This window comes from Rhinolophus sinicus, linkage group LG07 (genome assembly GCF_036562045.2).
Source record: "Rhinolophus sinicus isolate RSC01 linkage group LG07, ASM3656204v1, whole genome shotgun sequence".
In the NCBI taxonomy this organism is placed as follows: domain Eukaryota; kingdom Metazoa; phylum Chordata; class Mammalia; order Chiroptera; family Rhinolophidae; genus Rhinolophus; species Rhinolophus sinicus.
Window position 1 is genome coordinate 92,720,735 of NC_133757.1, and position 18,426 is coordinate 92,739,160.

The 18,426-nt window shown below is 35.9% G+C and overlaps 1 protein-coding gene across 1 annotated transcript; it reads right to left on the reverse strand.

The window, feature by feature from the left end:
• Positions 1-1,575: 1,575 nt before the first annotated feature.
• Positions 1,576-18,138, reverse strand: CBR4 (carbonyl reductase 4). Its single transcript, XM_019731475.2, has 5 exons — positions 17,839-18,138; positions 15,652-15,772; positions 14,816-14,952; positions 13,342-13,476; positions 1,576-3,964 (listed from the first exon to the last, which is right to left on the reverse strand). The coding sequence occupies exons 1-5, from the start codon at positions 17,978-17,980 to the stop codon at positions 3,786-3,788; spliced, it is 714 nt and encodes a 237-aa protein (XP_019587034.2). The 5' UTR covers positions 17,981-18,138; the 3' UTR covers positions 1,576-3,785.
• Between the last annotated feature and the right edge of the window lie 288 nt (positions 18,139-18,426).

The following is an 18,426-nucleotide window of genomic DNA, read 5'->3' on the forward strand; positions in this document are numbered from 1 at the left end:
TAACCATCAGGGAAATGCAAATTAAAAACTACAATGAGGTATCATCTCACACCTACCTGAATGACCATTATCAAAAAGACAAGAAATAACGAGTGTTGATAAGAATGTCAAGAAGAAAAAAATTCGTCTTTAAGGAGAATTGAATCACTAGCCCTAGTATATTTTTGAGGCCGATAAATGCCTCCTTGGTCCCTTGGACAACAGCGTCACCAGGGGTGTATGTGCTGAGTTTATTAATTAAAGTGTCATAGATGCAGTGATCCCAGTTTAATATTAAGTTCCCCAAAAGATGTAATTTTAGGAGATTTTTTTGGTATATTCTAATTTTGTTTCCCTCCAGATTTCTACTTGCTGTACTAAAAACAAAATAATTTCAAAAATAAAAGTGATTTATACTCTTGCCTTGCTCACAGGGCCAAAATATATATATATATATATATATATATATTGTGTGTGTGTGTGTGTGTGTGTGTGTGTGTGTGTATTTTTTCTCCTTTGTGTATTGTTGGGGGAATGTAAATTGGTGCAACCACTGTGGAAAACAGTATCGATGGTCCTCAAAAAATTAAAAATAGAACTACCACATAACTCAGAAATTCCACTTCTGGGAATTTAAAAGAAAACGAAAACAGTAACTCAAAAAGATATATACACCTCCACAATCACTGAAGCATTATTTACAATAGACAAGACATGGAAACAACTTAAGTGTCTATTGACAAATGAATGGATAAAGAAAATATGGTGTGTATACACACAAACACAGACAGGATTATTATTAAGCCATAAAAAAGAATGAAATGTTGCCATTTGCCACAACATGGATGGACCTTGAGGGCATTATCCCAAGTGAAATAAGTAAGACATAGAATGACAAATACTGTAAGCTCTCACTCATATGTGAAATCTGTAAAGAACAAAAAAACAAAAAACCTGGGCTTACAGATACAGAGAACAGATTAGAATTTGCCAGAGGCAGGGAGTGGGTGGTAGGAGAAATGGGTAAAGGGGTCCAATGGTACAAACTTCCCAGTTAGAAAATAAATAATTCCTGGGGATGCAATGTACAGCCCAGTAACTAGAGTTAACAACAATATATTCTATATCTGAAAATTGCTAAAAGAGTTGCTCTTAACTATTCTTGTCACAAGAAAAAACATGTTTTGTAACTACATGTGGTGATGGATGTTAAATAGATTTACTGTGATCATTTTCCCCATATATACATATCCAGTATTATGTTGAACACCTGAAACCAATATGTTACATATGTCACTATATCTCTATAAAAAACACAAAATAATTAGGGATAGAATTAATAAATATGTGAAAGATGTGCATGCTGAAAACTATAAAAACTTGCTTAAAAATCACCTTAATAAATGCAGAGGTATTTAGTCTGAAGAGCTTATAATGTAGTTAAAAGATGATATTAATATAAAAGAAACTTAAAAATTATTAAATACTTTTATTATTTTTCAAGTTAAGGTAGTAGTATGATTTCTCAACGTGCACATATTTCCATTTTGAAAGCTTGGAAAATGTTTCAGCAACGTACAGCAAAACTCTTGAATATCCAGAACAGTCCTCTCCCTTTATTGTACATAACAAAAGCATATAAATTACATAATCTCTGCACAAATAATTGCCCCCCAAAGTAATTTATAACATAATTTTATCTCTAGAAAGTTTAAAATCCTACCATAAACTGAATATGAATGAAAGTATGAAAAGAAGGACACGTTTTAAAATACTTCATGCAAAAATTTTAATACACTGTCTTTAACAACAAACTTTTTTTTTAAGTGCTAAACACAGGCTGGATTATGGGCTCGGTAAGAGTCCTGTAACAGCTACAGATAAGTCTTCTTGTTAAGAATTCATTAAAGTTCTTGAACCTCTGAACATAAGCAACAGCAGGCAAGTTATTTCAGCAATAGGATGCAAGTATTGTTACAAATTCTACCAGTTGGAATATTCACCAGGAGTGGAACAGTGAAGATTTTACCAATTTCAAGATCTCTCCCCATATTCTACCAGCAGTTTGATATGGGCCGGGGGAGAAAATGGAATAGTTAAAAAGGTTCTATTTCTTAATGTGTAAATATATATACTTAAAGGTTACACCTGTCTGTAACCTACAACTTAAGTTCCATGAAATACATTGCTTTCTTCCTAATCACCAGTCAAATCAGCCTCACTGATGATTTCAGAGCAGAGAAGGGAACTCGAGCCTGCGAGGATGTCATGATGAAGAAGTGCACGCAGCCAAAGGCCTGCGGGATTAGAAAAATGGCCTGTTCTGTCTGCATAAACTCCCCTAGCTGAGAAGCATCAGCTACCACATTCGACACCATCTTGAAAGCTGCTACATCTCCTATGTGTGTGCCTGGAATTGTTAATGCCTGATAAATTCTGTAAACTACCATGCTTGCACTTAGTAAACAATTTGATTAATACTAATTTTATTCACTCTTAACTGATTTTCTCACATTCTAAATAGACTTCTGTAAGCAAAGAAGACTTTCAAAGATAAGTTCTAAAGTAATTTTTAAGGAATCATCTATCTCAATTTAAAACATAGATTTGACTTTATTACTTTTTCTTTTTTTATTATTTTGCTTTTATTTAGTATATCCTATTCATATTTTTGCACTGATTTCCAAAATTAAATCTGTTTATATAAAACAATGTTCAGCTCCAATGACACTGTAAAAAGATTACTTTTTTAAATGCAGTGAATATTTAAAACATTTTAAAATAAAAACCAACATGAATCCAGTGTGATATTTAAAACATCACACTATTCCTCACAAAAGAGTTCAGTGCAAAAGAGATGTTTACTGATATTTTACATTCAGTTTGTATCTTTATTCTCAGGCAAATATTTTAAGACTAAAGCTTTTGTTCCTCGTAAAGACATTTAATCTGCTGTTACTGCATATTTAAGTTAGATTGTTCAAAAGTAATTAAGTATTTACTGTCTTTCTAAAATTTTAGGGTAAGAATTGTTATATTCATCAATGCAAAAATACTCTTAATTTTTAAAATGTCATTATTTCTTATAGTATTTTTAAGTAGCTTGCTATACTGAATGTTTTGTGTGGGGAGGGGGGAAACACTTGCCCTTTCTAAATTGATGACATAAACTTAACAGATAGGAAAACCTTCAGATTTGGTCCGCCCCATCTGAGAATTTCCATAGAATGGATCAACTGTACCAGACTTATGTTTGTAGACTATTTTCCCCGCTGCTCAATCACCACTAATGCCACTCAAAGAAACCAGACTCTAAATTTACGTCTATATCAAACTGCTACTACTTTTTTCAACCTGTATAAAAACTGATCATCCAAGGAACATGAAAAAATAATACAATGTTTATCATTAGCAGGATTCTTGAAGTACTTACTGACAACTAACCAATACCCTATAAATATTCTTATTTGGGCAATGGCCCACAAGGGTAACTTCTAGAGAATTCAGCCTGATACAATGAAACAACTCATAAAAATTAAACTCTATAATTTTTTCCACTTTTGAGACAAAATATATAAATTACGATAATACCTGCTGATATCACTTGAAAAATGTCTATATACTAAATAAAATGTCTACAGTCTAGAAGGTACATACCACAAATTGGTCACATTGTTCATTTCAGATATATAAAGATCCACATTTATAGCATGAATAGGTTTGATTAGAAAATGTCACCGATGTAGGCATGATTGTTTAATCAACAGCCAAAGTGCGCCCTTGATTCTAACTAAATAATCTGTCAGTTATATTGTGAGTTGTAATCCCCCATCGACTACTAGAACATGTCCCGTAATATACGGTGATTCTAAAAGAAACACAACCGCATGTGCCACATCAATAGGTTCTCCAAACCTCCCAAGAGGGATATTTTTCTTTAAATGTTCTTCTTTCAAGTCTTTCGTCATATCTGTATGAACAAATCCTAAAAGAGAAATGTTTGTTTACTTAGTAGAAAAGGGTAGACACTAAGACATTGGCTGAATTTCAAATAAAAATAAATTTGCTCCTGAAACTTTGAGGTTATTAATAAACCCTCTTTAGGAAATACTCAGTTTTGCTAGCAATCAAGTAACCAAGTCTATACTTTTATTCAATTTAACTCAATGATCACTTACTGAACAATAAAATATCTGATCCCCAAATATTTGGCCCAACTTGTTGCACAATGTAAGTTAGGCAGACACAAACATGAATTAAAATTCTATTCCTTGGGGAGCTGATACTTTATGGCGGACATAGTCACTTGCACCACAAATTATAACACAAAGAAGCACAGTGAATATCCTTATAGAAGTGCACACAAAGTACAGCAGAATTGATCCATTTTCACTTGAGTCAGGTAGAGGGGTGGGAGGTAGGGTAGAGGGAAGACATCACAAAGATGGTCACATGAACTGATTTGGCAGTTCTGACAAAAATCCTATTTGCTATAACTAAGACAGCTGATGATTAGAAAGATGAGTATTTCCAATATTCAGATAAGAAAAAAATCTTATAGTCATATCCAATTCTGATACAAACGTACACAGAAAATGAAAAATGTAACATGACCTTGGTATATATGCAATAAAGCTTGCAAAGAACATGTTGTAAAGTATAAAGTTTTATAATATAAAGTACTACATAATATACTAAGCAATTAATCCTCAATGATTTATAATCTTGTGATTAGCTGGAGACATACAAACACATATTACCAATAAAATACTTATATAATAATCAATATTCTATACATGAGTCAATCATTTAAGCTTTAAAAAAGCAAATAATTACTCCTCATGAAGTGAACAACAATTAGAAAAATTTTTAAGCTTTTGCGGTCATGAAAAATAGATGGATTAAAAGTTAGACATGACATGTGAAAGTTTAATGTGCAAAATTCTCTCAAAAATAATTTCCAAATGGGCTTTTTAAAATTAAATCATTTATAACTCAAACTATAAACCAAGCTAAATATACTTTCATTTACAATATCAGGTTAAATGTGAACTAAGCACCGGATTAAGAATTAGCATTAATCCACAAATTTATTATGCACTACTATACAATTATTTGTCTTTGCCTCAGGTTTTCACTTAGAAATATCTAAATATTTTCTTAACAGTCTTATGAGAAATAATCATAGATTTTCTATCATGAAGACTATGATAATGGCACCTTCATTAGAGAAAAATGGGAAACAACTTGAATGTCAATAAAGGAACTGGTTAAATAAATTATGATACATCCACACAACAGAACAACATTCAGGCCTCAAAATGATGCCATGGAAAGGTATTTAAAATAAGAGAAAATACTGTTTGTATATTTAACACGTTGCGTACGGATCACGAGAATCTTCGAGAGGGATTTAAACCCCACCTTACACAACGTGTTAAAAAGTAGGTTACAAAAGTAGTTATCCTACTATCAAAAGGTACAAACCTCCAGTTATAAAATAGTCATGGGATGTAATGTACAGCATGGTGACTACAGTTAATACTTCACAGTATATTTGAAAGTAGCTACAGAGTAGATATTAAAAGTTCTTATCACAAGAAAAAAATTGTGTATGGGGACGAATGTTAACTAGACTTATTGTAGTGATCATTTCATAATATTTACAAATATGGAATCATTATGTTGTACACCTGAAACTAATATAATGTTATATGTCAATAATACCTCAATACTTAAGAAATTTTTTTAAAGAAAATAAATACATACTACTGACTGAAAAATACATACCAAGTATTAACAGTGATTATCACTGGATACTAAAATTAAAGTTGATTATTATTCTCTTCTTTGTATTTGTACTTTCCTAATTTCTCAACAGATATATATTATTTTTTGTATTTAGATTGAAAGTTATTGAAAGAAGATGCAAAGTACTAACTTCAGATTGTCTGCAATGAGGGCCTGGAATAACAAAACAATTTTGTATTCTTTGTGTGTTTCATTGTGAGATTACGTTATGAAATACAATCTACTCTACTATAAAATTTTACATTTATTTTAAGAGTCAGCAACATTTCCTTCATGTCCTCTTATCTTTAAGAACAATGAGATGGCCAGAAGGAATGCAAGAATAAAAGCAGTAGGTGATCATATAATGATAAAACTGGATAACCAGCCTCTGCAGAATTTCAAGTGACCTGTAAATGAAACTTCATGTACAGTGATGAGTTAGAATCAATAGGCAACCCAATCATCTTAAGCAGTTTTATGTCTTTGGCCACACTTATTTTCTAAGATGCCTCAGAGCGGGTATTAGGAAGAAAATTCACTTCAGATGTTAAAAAAGTTGAATGAATTAAAATTATGAATGTAACACTAAAAGCCTGTTTCTTCTCAAACAGTTCATGATACAATTATCCTTTATTCTAAGGTCACTTTGAATTCTACCAAAACTGGCATAACATGTTTCCCCACTAACTCTCAAACTCTCAGGGGAAAAAAAAAAAAATCAGTTGTCTGTTTTAATCTTAAGGGGAAAAAAAACTCAATAAACTACGGTAAAAATATTTTTGCAAAGAGACTTTGTAACTACGATTAGCAAATTCTAAGTTCCACTTCTAACTGGCTCTGGTGATAAAAAAGACTGCTAGATCAGGACACATTAAACTAAATTCTGTCCCCTAGTCTGCTAATACTATCGAAGTTATGACCGGGGAAAGTCATGTACTATCTAAAACTGTATGTTTCTGTATCATAAAATGAGTGAAGTAGATTGAAAATAATAACAGGTCTCTGAGATTTCTTTCGGCTCTACAAAATTATGATTCAAAGATAAAAAATGTGCCTCGTTAAGCCATCTTCATGACTTCTGTACTTGAAGTTCAGGAAAGTGAGCTCCCCTAAAAGGACCCTCAGTTCTTACATGGTAGCTGTGTGGAGGTTAGAATGTTCCAATTGGAGATGCTAATCTGGGTTTTTATGCATGTTGTGTTGAAAGAAACTGATTTGCTCTGCTTCTGAGGAGATGTTAGTTCTAATGTGTTGATCCTTTTGGAGACAAAGGGCAAGTAAGGCCACGTGACCTGTGAGAGGCCACTGGAAGGTGTGTTCACCTTGACAAAAAGGCAGCTCTAGACCAGGGTATGAGGTACTGGAAGGCAAACCTTACACAGGGAGGGAGATAAGGCTGTGAGACAAGTTCAAGGACGATCTCAGTGAGATGGAAAGGCCTCTACCACATAGACATGGGCTGTTAGGACAGACGGTGGTCCTCCAAAACCCACCAAGAAAGCCAGCTACATGGACCAGATAAAGGCTAACATCTCACAGCTTTGAACAAGGTGTTGTTCAGCAGTACAGCCTGGATTCAGCTCGGCTATGGTCTGGGATTTGCAGAGGGAGAGAGGTGCCCTCTGAGTCCAGCAATGATGACAGGAAGTCCAGAACGAGGATTACGATGTTCAGGCACCGGCCTCACATGGACATCCCCCTTCCACTGCGCAAGCTGGGAAGATGGCCTTATCTCACTAGGGCAAGTCTGCCACAACCTCACCCCAGACCTGTAGTTGGAATGACAAACCTCACGGGACAAGCAGCGAGCCATCACTGAACTGTACACTAAAAGCATAAAATTAAGTAGGCGTCAGAGGCCACGTTGAAAGGAAACGGACAAATTCAAATACCGGTTTTTGCTCTTTGATATGATGTTTGATACGGAGAACATCGCATGTGTCCAAAGACCCAAGACCTTTCTCTCTCTCATCATTAACTGCAACTTTTTAAAAAACAGACCTACGTTTTTTAGAGTTGCTTTCATTTTATACTAAACTTGGGCAGAAAGTAGAAAGAATTCCCATATACACCCTTATCACACTGCCGCGAGGTCCCCGTTTTCCCCAACATCTTGCCTAAGTATGGTACATCTGATGAACCAATACTGGTACATTATTATCAAGTCGGCTCCATAGTTTACATTAGAACTCAGTCTTTGGGTTGTACAGTTTTGGCAAATACATAATGTTATGCATCCGCCATTACCGTTTTATACAGAATAGTGTTACTGCCCTAAAAATGTACCTGCAGCTTTTTAAAACTCATATACATTTTCCTCCGATTTATCAGAAATCAAAAACTGTGAAGCGAGTCTCTAATGATAATTACTTCAGCTCTACCAAATTTCAATGTCATTTTATGCTCTAGTTCATGAGCCACATAACCTTCATCCATAAACATATTCACAACCCAGGACACTGTATATAAACAGTCCGGATTCTATATCATATATCGTAAGACCTGAGCAGAGGTACCAGTAGCTCTTAAACATTCCACACACCCATTTTTGTGCTTGTATTGTTTGTATTGTATTCTCTCTTTAGTTCCACAGGACTCTCTTCTGTATCATTCTCTCGCTTTACTTGTAACGTTCTAAAAACTGACTGTACTCCTCATTTTACTACACAATTACTTATCATGCCTTCCAAGCTGGGATATAAAAACTACAAACTTCCAGTAGGTGCCACTATCCAACAAATGACATTGTTACTGATCACTTGTTGCACAAGTAGAGGTTTCCAGCTGACTACAAAGCTCTCATTCCTTAAACCAATAAATAGATAAATAAAACGATATGCACTTGACTTAGATAAAGGATATTTCTTCTTTAGTTCAGTATATGTGACGATACAAACAGTATTACTATTTTTAAAATATGAACTCTTTAGGAACAGGGTAATTCCTGCTCATACTATTTGGTCACTAATTTAGTTTTGAACACTTGTGTATACAGCAGAGACTTTAAGTTTAAATAAGACACAAGGATATTAGCCTATCACCAGTATTAACAATTGTGGGATATGTACGACTTGATATATCTACCAGCTCAGATTTCCATCCTCTGGTATACATCTTTAGGACCTAGAAAGAATTAAAATAATCCCCAAAACTTTTTTTTAAGGCAGAAGAAAGATGGCTATTGACAAAAACTAGACCAAGATTTTAACCAGAACAAATCTGTGTGTCTTAACATTATGTTTGTAAAAATGTATAGGGAAGCAGTGTGCCAAAATCAACTCCATACCAAACAACCCATAAGAACACCTAGAGTAATATCTGTTTTGAGTAGCTGCCAAGGTTGTGCAACATGATTTGTCAACATGATTTTCTCCAAGTAGTAAACATAAAAGCTCTTCAAAAAAGGGGGGAGGAGCAAAACACTTAAAGTACCCCATAGGAATAAATGCAATACTATATTATTTGTCAAAATTTAAAATGTGTACACCTTTGTGAGCCTTGGCAGTTTCATTCCCAGACTTAAGCTCATATACTCGCACATGTCAAAATAAATGACATACAAGTATTGTCACTGCATTATTAGTTGTAACAGCAGAAGATCAGAAACAACCTAAATGTCCATCAAGAGACAACAGGTTAAACAAATCACGGTACACCCATAAAGAGGGAAGGAAGTGAATGAGCAGAGAAGACTCACTGTCCCCTCTATGCCTTTTCGTACTTTTGAATTTTATACCATGTTTGTATTCTCTATTGAAATATATTTTTCAAAGCAGTGTACCCATTATAGTTTCAATTTATCAAATATTTTGTTTCTTATATTCAAAATTTTCCAATCAGTAAGATTTATCCATGATGAGTAATGTATTTTATATTTAAAGTAATACCAAAGCTTAGCAACTAACCGATCTTTAAAAAAAAATCAATACTAGACAGCAAATGACAGTCTAATTTGTTATTTTCCTTGTTCCTTGCTTTCCCTGTTATGAGTTGCTTTTAAACTGTTTTCATTAACTGGAAACTCCATTTGAAGGTGACCAGGAAAATTGACATAAAGAGAAACATATTTGTTAATTCTGACGTTTGTCAGGCTTATTAAAAGATCTGGTGAGGAATCTGATTATAATTACTATCTAAAATAAAGATAATAAGTAATTCATAGAATCCATTTAATTCTACTATATCAACTTGTACTTTGCTTCTGACCAATGAAACATATCGAAACCTGCTAAATACAATAGTCACTAAAATATAATAAAGGTCTCCCTACTGAATGGCCACGTTTTTAGCACCAGGTTTATTTCTGTAGTATAAATTGCACTGGAAAGACCTTAGGAAAGGTTATACATACAAACACACTTCCAAAACACTCATAAAACTTCCCTTTGTACACAAACTGGATTCCCACTATTTAGCCTGTTGCCTTGACAACTAATTCACTCTGATAAAATTAAGAATTCATTCTTCAGTGCTTCCATAGATCATATATACATCTCTACATTCAGCACATGGCATTGTACTTATCTGTTTATACCTCTGTCTTTCCCACTGTACGTAGTGACTTGTAGCAGAAGTATCTTACTCATTTTTGCAATTTTGGAACCTAGCACAGCCCTTGCATATAGGATGCACTCCAGCAAGTCTGCTGAATGATTTATTATGAGTTAAGAACACCTGCTTTACCCTTACACCATCCAGCTTTTATATCAAAATGAACTAGAATTAACTCTTCATTACTCACCATTGGAATCCCTAAAAGAGAAGGAAGCAAATACATGTAGTCCCGAACCACAAATAATCTATTTTCCATATAAACTAGTCTAACACTAAAATCAATCAGGTTGCATGAAGCATACACCTACAGAAAGCATTGCCAAGGTGATCGTGAAGCTTTTGGATTACCTTTCTTTTAAAATGGATGTGCTATATCTAAACCACAGTCATTTATTAAATGCCCATGGCTTCTTATGCGAGAATGTAGCTACTCTCAGTGACTGAACAATGGATGGGGATGAAGGCACATTACAGAGCAAAATGGCTATCAGAACAGTTTGACAATTCCCGGATCCCTGCTGGGTCAACGTCAGTGCCAAATAAAATGCCAACTCTAGGGTCCAACCTGGAGCCATTAGAGACTTGAAATGACAAGGTGGCAGACAAAGGTCTACTTCAGCCCACACTTTCTTACAAACAACCAATGAACCAAAATAAAAAGTCTTTTCTTATATAGGTAATCAGTTCTTAAATACCTATAGTAAGCTAGGACAAAGATTCCAGGCCTAATTGGCAGAGGTATATTAAAACACTCATTTTGTTCAGAAGTAAAGTAAATACCTAACCAAAAGTTCTATCACGCCAAGTAATGAGTGATAATGGTAGATTTAAGTTTTAGCACCTTTTTATTATCCTCTTAACTACTCCAGGCAATTTTATCAAGTGGGAACTTGGCAAAAGCCAAATAAAGGTAAAAGTTATAAAACTGAAAGATTCCAGATAGTTTAGACAGACCTTATTAGCAAAAGGGCAAAAAGACCTAAAAGCTTGTAATGATATAAAAGAAATCTAAGGGGCCATTATTTTTAAGCTTACCTCAGCTGGAAATCAAAAGATAAAGCTTTTAGTAACAGTCCTGCCATAATTAGCTGTTTAACCTTCGTCAGTTCACTCTGTCTCCTAGGTCCCAGTTTCTAAACTGTAAAAATCACTGGAATAAATGATCTAAAATCCTTTCCACCTCACATTATTCCATAATTAGTGCAAAATTTAAGGATTTCATAACAAGGAATTTTTTTCTAGTCACCAGTTCATTACTTAATTCTTTTCACAATCATTTTAGAACTATTCTATCCAGGTGTCAAGCCATGTGTACCAATTAACAAGCCAATTAATGGTTCCCTTCTCTCTAAATCAAAAAAAGAACTGAAGAATTTCTTTAGTCTTCAGCAACCTAAACTATAATTCTGATCATAAATTATGTTTTAATATTTTCCAATTACCGGTTACTAACAGACCAAGTTAATTGGGTTTGTGTCCCATTCAATCTATCAATATTTTCAAGTAATGTAGAATATCCAAAGTCAGCATAATAAAAGGAACAGGTGCACAAAACTGTCCCTTTGCCTTCTAGAAAAGGCTCCGATTTCTATGTACTTAGCCCAAATCACACTGGCTTTGTCTTATAGGTGAACTGCATCTCTGCTGGTTCAGTTTTTCCTACATGTTTAACAAGAACACACGTGCCCTTGATGGGTTCCCTAGAGGAGGGCAGCTTTATTGTAAGCTTCCCACTGAGATGTCCACTATTTTGATCATTCATTAAACAGTCACCTCTCTAACCATCTTCAATGCTGGCCACTCCCAAGTACATCTGGTGTTAGAAGCCTTCATTCCTCTACCTGGTGACTCCTGCATATACAAAGGATTGCTGGTTCCAGAATACTGGTGTTCTCATTTGTTACCACTTTCCTCCTCTGATACAGTTACATAGGGATCCCTCAGAGCACCCCCCCAGCCCCGCCTGTTCATTAAAGAGGAACTACCCTTAAAACCACTATTAAATTCTTATTAACTTCATAGAGTGACTTATAAAAAGATGTTACTTCCTCCTGAGTTTCTGTCGATTTTTTCCTTCCAATTTCTCTTTGTGTTGAAATTCTAACATGAACCCAGGGTCGCTCTCTGGGTACAGTGCAGTCCAGTGAAAGGCACCTTGTTTAGATTGAAAAGATGCATTATGTGACCTCTGGCCATTCTTTTTCTATACAAATACTGACTTTCTGGAGTAATTAGTGTATCAGTTATCAGACATGATCGCTTTGTGAGATGTGCAAAGGACATCACCTAGGCAGACGTGTTTATTTCCTATGGTTTGTACTATTAAAAGCATATCGTATTATAAAGCTATTCAGATATTTTAAATACAAAGATGTATGGCTTCCCTAATATGGACTATATTTAGGTAATAGACACATTATTTGGAAAGTTCTACTTTGACAAACTGATAAAATCTACATTAATTAGCAAATATTATGAGCAGTACATCTATGGAACAGCCAAGAGAAGAACAGTTAAAATGGAAACAGCTCTCCAAAGGTATACAATTTGTTCTTGTTCAACTACTGGGTATGTGTTACCAATATCCCACACACATACGCACACATACACACCTCTTTGAAATTCTTACGTTTTTAATTTATAACTGATTTTTAAGTGAGATGTTTCCTTCTGATTTTGGTTTGGGAGTAATCCTCTGTAAAAAATGCCCTGTGATTTATGCCAACCAAACAGCCTGGGCCTTACTCTTGCCCTCCTCTTTGAGGGTGGCGCACAGCCTGGCAGTGTGGCCAGGTGTGGCCACGTAAGTGCTGACAGGACACAGTCACGCCCTCCCACAATTTACTACTCACTAGTTTAGTCACGGTGCAGATGCCATGTTCGTGTTCCGATCCTCTCCGGGAAGTGCCTGATGGTGCCGATGTACTTACAGACACAAGAACAACTTTGGCTATTATTGTATGAAGCCAGAAATATACATTAATTATGTTTAAAGAGAAAAAAGTTTTCACCAACCTGGTGCAACCACATTCACTCTAATTTTCTTCCTTGCTACCTCTTTAGCGAGAGCACGTGAAAATCCAACTAATCCGCCTTTACCAGCACTATACACAGATTGGCCAGCATTGCCTTTTAAACCAATAATACTTCCTAGGGGGGAAAAAAATGAAAGCAAATTCAAACCAATTAATGGAGTTATTTAACTATTCAGATAATTTATAGTAAACAAACAAACAAGGTACAAACCATTTTACACTGTCCTCTGCTAAAATTAGGAGTTCTAAACATTGTCATTTGAAAACAGGATCTGAAAGCTGATGTAAAACCTCGAATGCCAGGTGGGGCTTGAGAATTGATCCATTAAGTGAAAGGAATCCTCTCTCATTTCTAAGTAGGTCAGATATGATGAAAATTCTATAGGTTCCAGTAAGAACCTACAAAGGTTTCCAGTAGGAAAAGATTAAAACCAAAAAAAGTCAAAAAATGGCTGATTAATTCCATGATTCTACAACAGACATAAAGATGATTTCATTTGCACCTAAAAAAATACTTCATCTGAAGATAAATCTCACTAAATTTTAACTACTGTGAATATAAATAAGCAAAGTTTCAATTACAAATTTTTTTGTAAAACTGAAATTTTAGTGATGTATTATAACTTATAACACCTACCAAAGATTCTTGAGTGGCCTCATCTATATGAATACGAAAAAATATAATTCAAATATCAACTGTATGTAAATAAATTCATGCAAAACAGAAATGGGGAAGTAATTTTCTGCACCAGTGACCTGTAGTTATAAAAATTAATCAAGAACCTCACAAAATTTTTGAAAAAGTAATTTTATTTGAGAAAACATTCTAAACCCCTTTTATATTATAATCAAGTCCAATATTAAAACGTTTATCTACATTATAATGTATTATATGCAATTAATGACAAAGGAAGAGAACTGTGAAACACACTGAGAGAGAAGAGCTAACAGAGGCAATGCAGAAGGACAGAGAAAAGTACAGGCATGGAAGAGAGGCCAAAACGGAAGCTTTAGAAGCTTTGGTTCATGTTACACCCTGGGTTTCACATACATCAGGGTGTCCAATTTCTCTTAAAAAATCAAAATAGCTGGCAAAACTGGGACTACATTTGTGTGTAGCAACAATCTGCTAGATCTGAACAGTGGTTGCACCTGCCATTCCAAATGGCCTCTGGACAACAAAGCTGGGCATCTTTTATCATTTATCGAGTGGCTTATGCTGTCATTTTTCAATACCTGGCGGTTTCAACTCATTTAACACCTATTTGACTACTCTAACGATATGAATTTTATTCCCGTTTTACCCTTTAATCAGTTAATCAAATCCTTTTTCCACATTTAATAAAATGATACATTTCACCCAAGTTTCAAACAAAAATAAATTCCAATTTAGTCAATTAAATATTTTTATGGTACTATCAGATAATTATAAATTCACAAAAGTGAAGACTTACCTATATTAACAATAGACCCTCTTTGTTGTTGAATCATAGTTTTCATGGCCGCTTTACAGGTCAGCATGGAACCCAAAAGGTTAGTATGAAGCTGAGATATCATATCCTCAGGTTTTGTTCTTACTAAAAGGCTATCCCTAAAAAAAAACATGAAGGAATACACAACATTTTTACTGAAAGGCGAGTATAAGAAGTGCTTCATACTTGAGCTAGAATACCTGGAAAGTCCCGTTTTAAACTTGGTTTGAGGCACTAAAATAATAACTGATAAGCCAGAAAGGATCCACTTGGAAGCCACATTCCCACCCCGTCTCAGGTAGAGTGACAAGTATTCCTAACTGTGAAAAGCAGTGCCCTTATAGTCATAATAGCTTGAATTAAATGAGCAACTGCCATGGTCAGCCTTGTTTAGCAAGAAAATTAATGATTATTCTAAATATTCTGTCCCAAATTCATCATCAAAAAAAAAAAAATACCCACTCTTATTCCATTATTGTTAAGTTCATGAACTGACAAAATTCATATATGGTGACAGAAGTCAGAATAGTGGTTACCTATAAGAAACTATTAATTGGGAAGAAACTGAAAGAGCCTTCTAGAGTGCTGGAAAAGTTCTACCACTCAATATGGGTGTTGATTATAATGCTAAAATTTATCAAACTATACCGTTATTGTATATCGCAATATACAAGAATGTATGGATTGATAACATTTTAAAATAGGATTTTTATTCCAATTAGAAATAAAATAAGTTAATTAACATATTAACACACTAATCAAAGACATATTAGAGAAAAAAATGACATATTAGAAATGTACTTAAATTTGTGACCAACCTGTTAATTCCAGCTGCATTTACCAAGAAATTAACGGGACCTAATTTTTTCTCCATCTCTTCAAATGTATTTTGAACATCATGCTCTTTGGCAACATCACAACTAAATGCCAAATGACCACCTACACAACAAAGATTAGAATTACTTAAATTGTACCATGGTTTTAAAAATTATTCAATACACATTTGTTAAGCATCTACCATGAGCGAGGCCTGTGCTAATCTTGAACCTAGAGAGAAAAGGTGATTATGCCGTGGGTTCCTGCTCTCATGCAGTTCTAATAAAAATGGGATGGGGCAGGTGGGGAACAAGGAGAAATAAATATGACAGAACGTAAAACTTGTTTTTAATCAACAAAAAGTGGGGGAGAGGGCCTTTTTGTGTTCATAATGCTTTGTAAAATTCATCTAATAATACTTAAAGCTTTGTCACTGATTTCACCTACTCAAGTTTTCTGGGTTTTATATTCCTGTTTTGAAATTTATGTCTAATTCTGTTAGGTTTTTGTCAGATTGGTTTCCTGGCCCTGCCCTGGGCATAAACTCTACAGCTCCTTTTTATTTTTTACTATGACACATATATTATTATGATGATGATGGTGACTATTATTCAAGCCTGATTATTAGGAGAGATGAGACAAAGCAGGAAGCTGTAAAAAAATGCTAGGACTATAAACCATGAAAAAAAACCAACTTTTTCCTAAAACAACTGTTACTTATCTTTTTTAATGTTCATTTTTTTCAAAAATTGAAGCACCAAAAAAATTACACTGCAAAGAAAGCATTATTTAATAATATGCTATTTTAACACTCTAAAATGCAGCTTTTTTATAAAAACTGCTTATTTTCTAGCTGACCTTGACTAATACTTAACACTAAAATTACTCCCTCAAGCCTTTGTTCTTTGGAAACAATAAGTCTTTGGGAAGTCACACTTTTTGAGTGAAAACCAATCACTCATGGGACACAATTCAAGGAAATCAAAGGCCCAATAACATCCTGTGTCTCACACTTGGCTTTCATCTCTAGAGTTGTTGGGTCAACTCTCAAAAGCTCAACCAACAGTTTTAATGTAGTCTAGCAAACACTGATAGCTTTGGGGTAACCCCGTAAGGACCACCACTGTTTTCACCCCTTTGTCAAAGTAACACAATGGCAGAAGATAGGAGCAGCAAGAAGCATTCACTGAAATTCTCCCTGGTCTATAACTTTTGTGTTGTTGTTTTTCTTTTAGAAAGTCTAATATCCTCTCAGCCCACGTAACCAATTACGGTGAACCAATAAGTAATGTTATTTTAAAGGTTACAGCCACCAGATGCATCCCTAGGCCTCTATTTTCCCCCAATGACTCCATGATAGTGAGATGCGTCTGTCCATCCCAGTAATTATACAAATAGCAGTATCTTAATAGCTTTCAAACATCCGATTTCTCCCTAGTATCAAGAGACTTAAATTCGCAAAACAATGCAAAAGTTACTAATCTATTACTAAAAAAAAAAAAAAAAAGTTTGTGGTGTACATGCCATAAAAATAATTTGGCAGAACGAATCTCAATTGCCCATTTGTAAGTCACCAATTTAGTAACTTATTAAGTGCTTATGGTGGTATTAAAGCCAACCAGGTACATCTTAAAACTGGCTGGGACTCAAAAGTTCCTCTGTGAAACAGTTTTGTGGATCCACACTCGGGCCGGAACAGCCCTCAGCAAAACTGAAGCGAGGCTTTTAAGCGTGACACGCCCACCTTTCCTGCCTGAACTCCTCTCCGCCCAGCCCTGCCTCCTGGGCGCCCGGGATCTCGCCTCAAGGGTGAGCCCTTTGCCCTACATAAAAAGTTAACTGTTGTGTGGTTCTCTCCTTCCAGACGCCAAAACAAAGCAGCTCCTCACTGCTAGCACTAGCCTCGGGGGAGGTGGGTGCTAGTTAATACATCCTCACAAGACTGTTAAGTCGCCAAGAAAATCCCCACGTGTTGGGAGGTGGGCAGCGTGGCAGGAGGCACTCGGGGGAAACACGGCGGTAGGAAGTCTGCCCGAGCTGCAGTCTACACTCGAGACAGCATGCTCCCGCCTGCAGGCGGCTGAACTGCCAGATCGCAGAGTCGTGAAGGTCAAACCCGCTGATTTTACAAATGAGGCTTAAGTCTCTTGGGCTGCAACCACACAACTGGACTCCAGTTCGGTACCTACCGCCGAGGTCACCGGCGGCGGCTTTGGCCACTTCCAGATTTCTGGCGATGATGGCCAGTCGGTAGCCTTTCTGGGCCATTAACTGGGCCACTGCCCTGCCAATGCCCCGGGAGCCTCCAAACACAGCACAGACTTTGTCCATCTTGGACCGGGGAGTCGCAAACTTGGAGGAAAGAGGGCTAGGAGTGGCAGTCCCTTTCCAGATTCAGGCTTTTATACCACCGCGGCTCCAAAACAACAAAAAAAAGCCAAACTGCCACGAACAAAGATAGAGCCCTACGCCTCCGGCCACCGGACTCTGGAGGAGGGGGAGGCACTAAAGTATAGTGTTAGCGTGTTGACGTCAGCGCGCACGGGCTTCCAGGAGTCGCTCCCTAATAGGACGCTGCTGTGAAAGAGCCAGGTTGTTCACGGACTGGCCAAGCAGGGGCCGCGCTGCACTCTGGGACTTGTAGTCTTGACGCAGGAGGGGCGGAAGCGTGAGCGCGTAGCTCAATGGTAAAGGTGCTCATGGCAATGAGGGGCATGTTCATAGCCCCTGGGACGTGGGAGTCAGAATTACAGCTCCAGTGACCAACCACTGCAGTG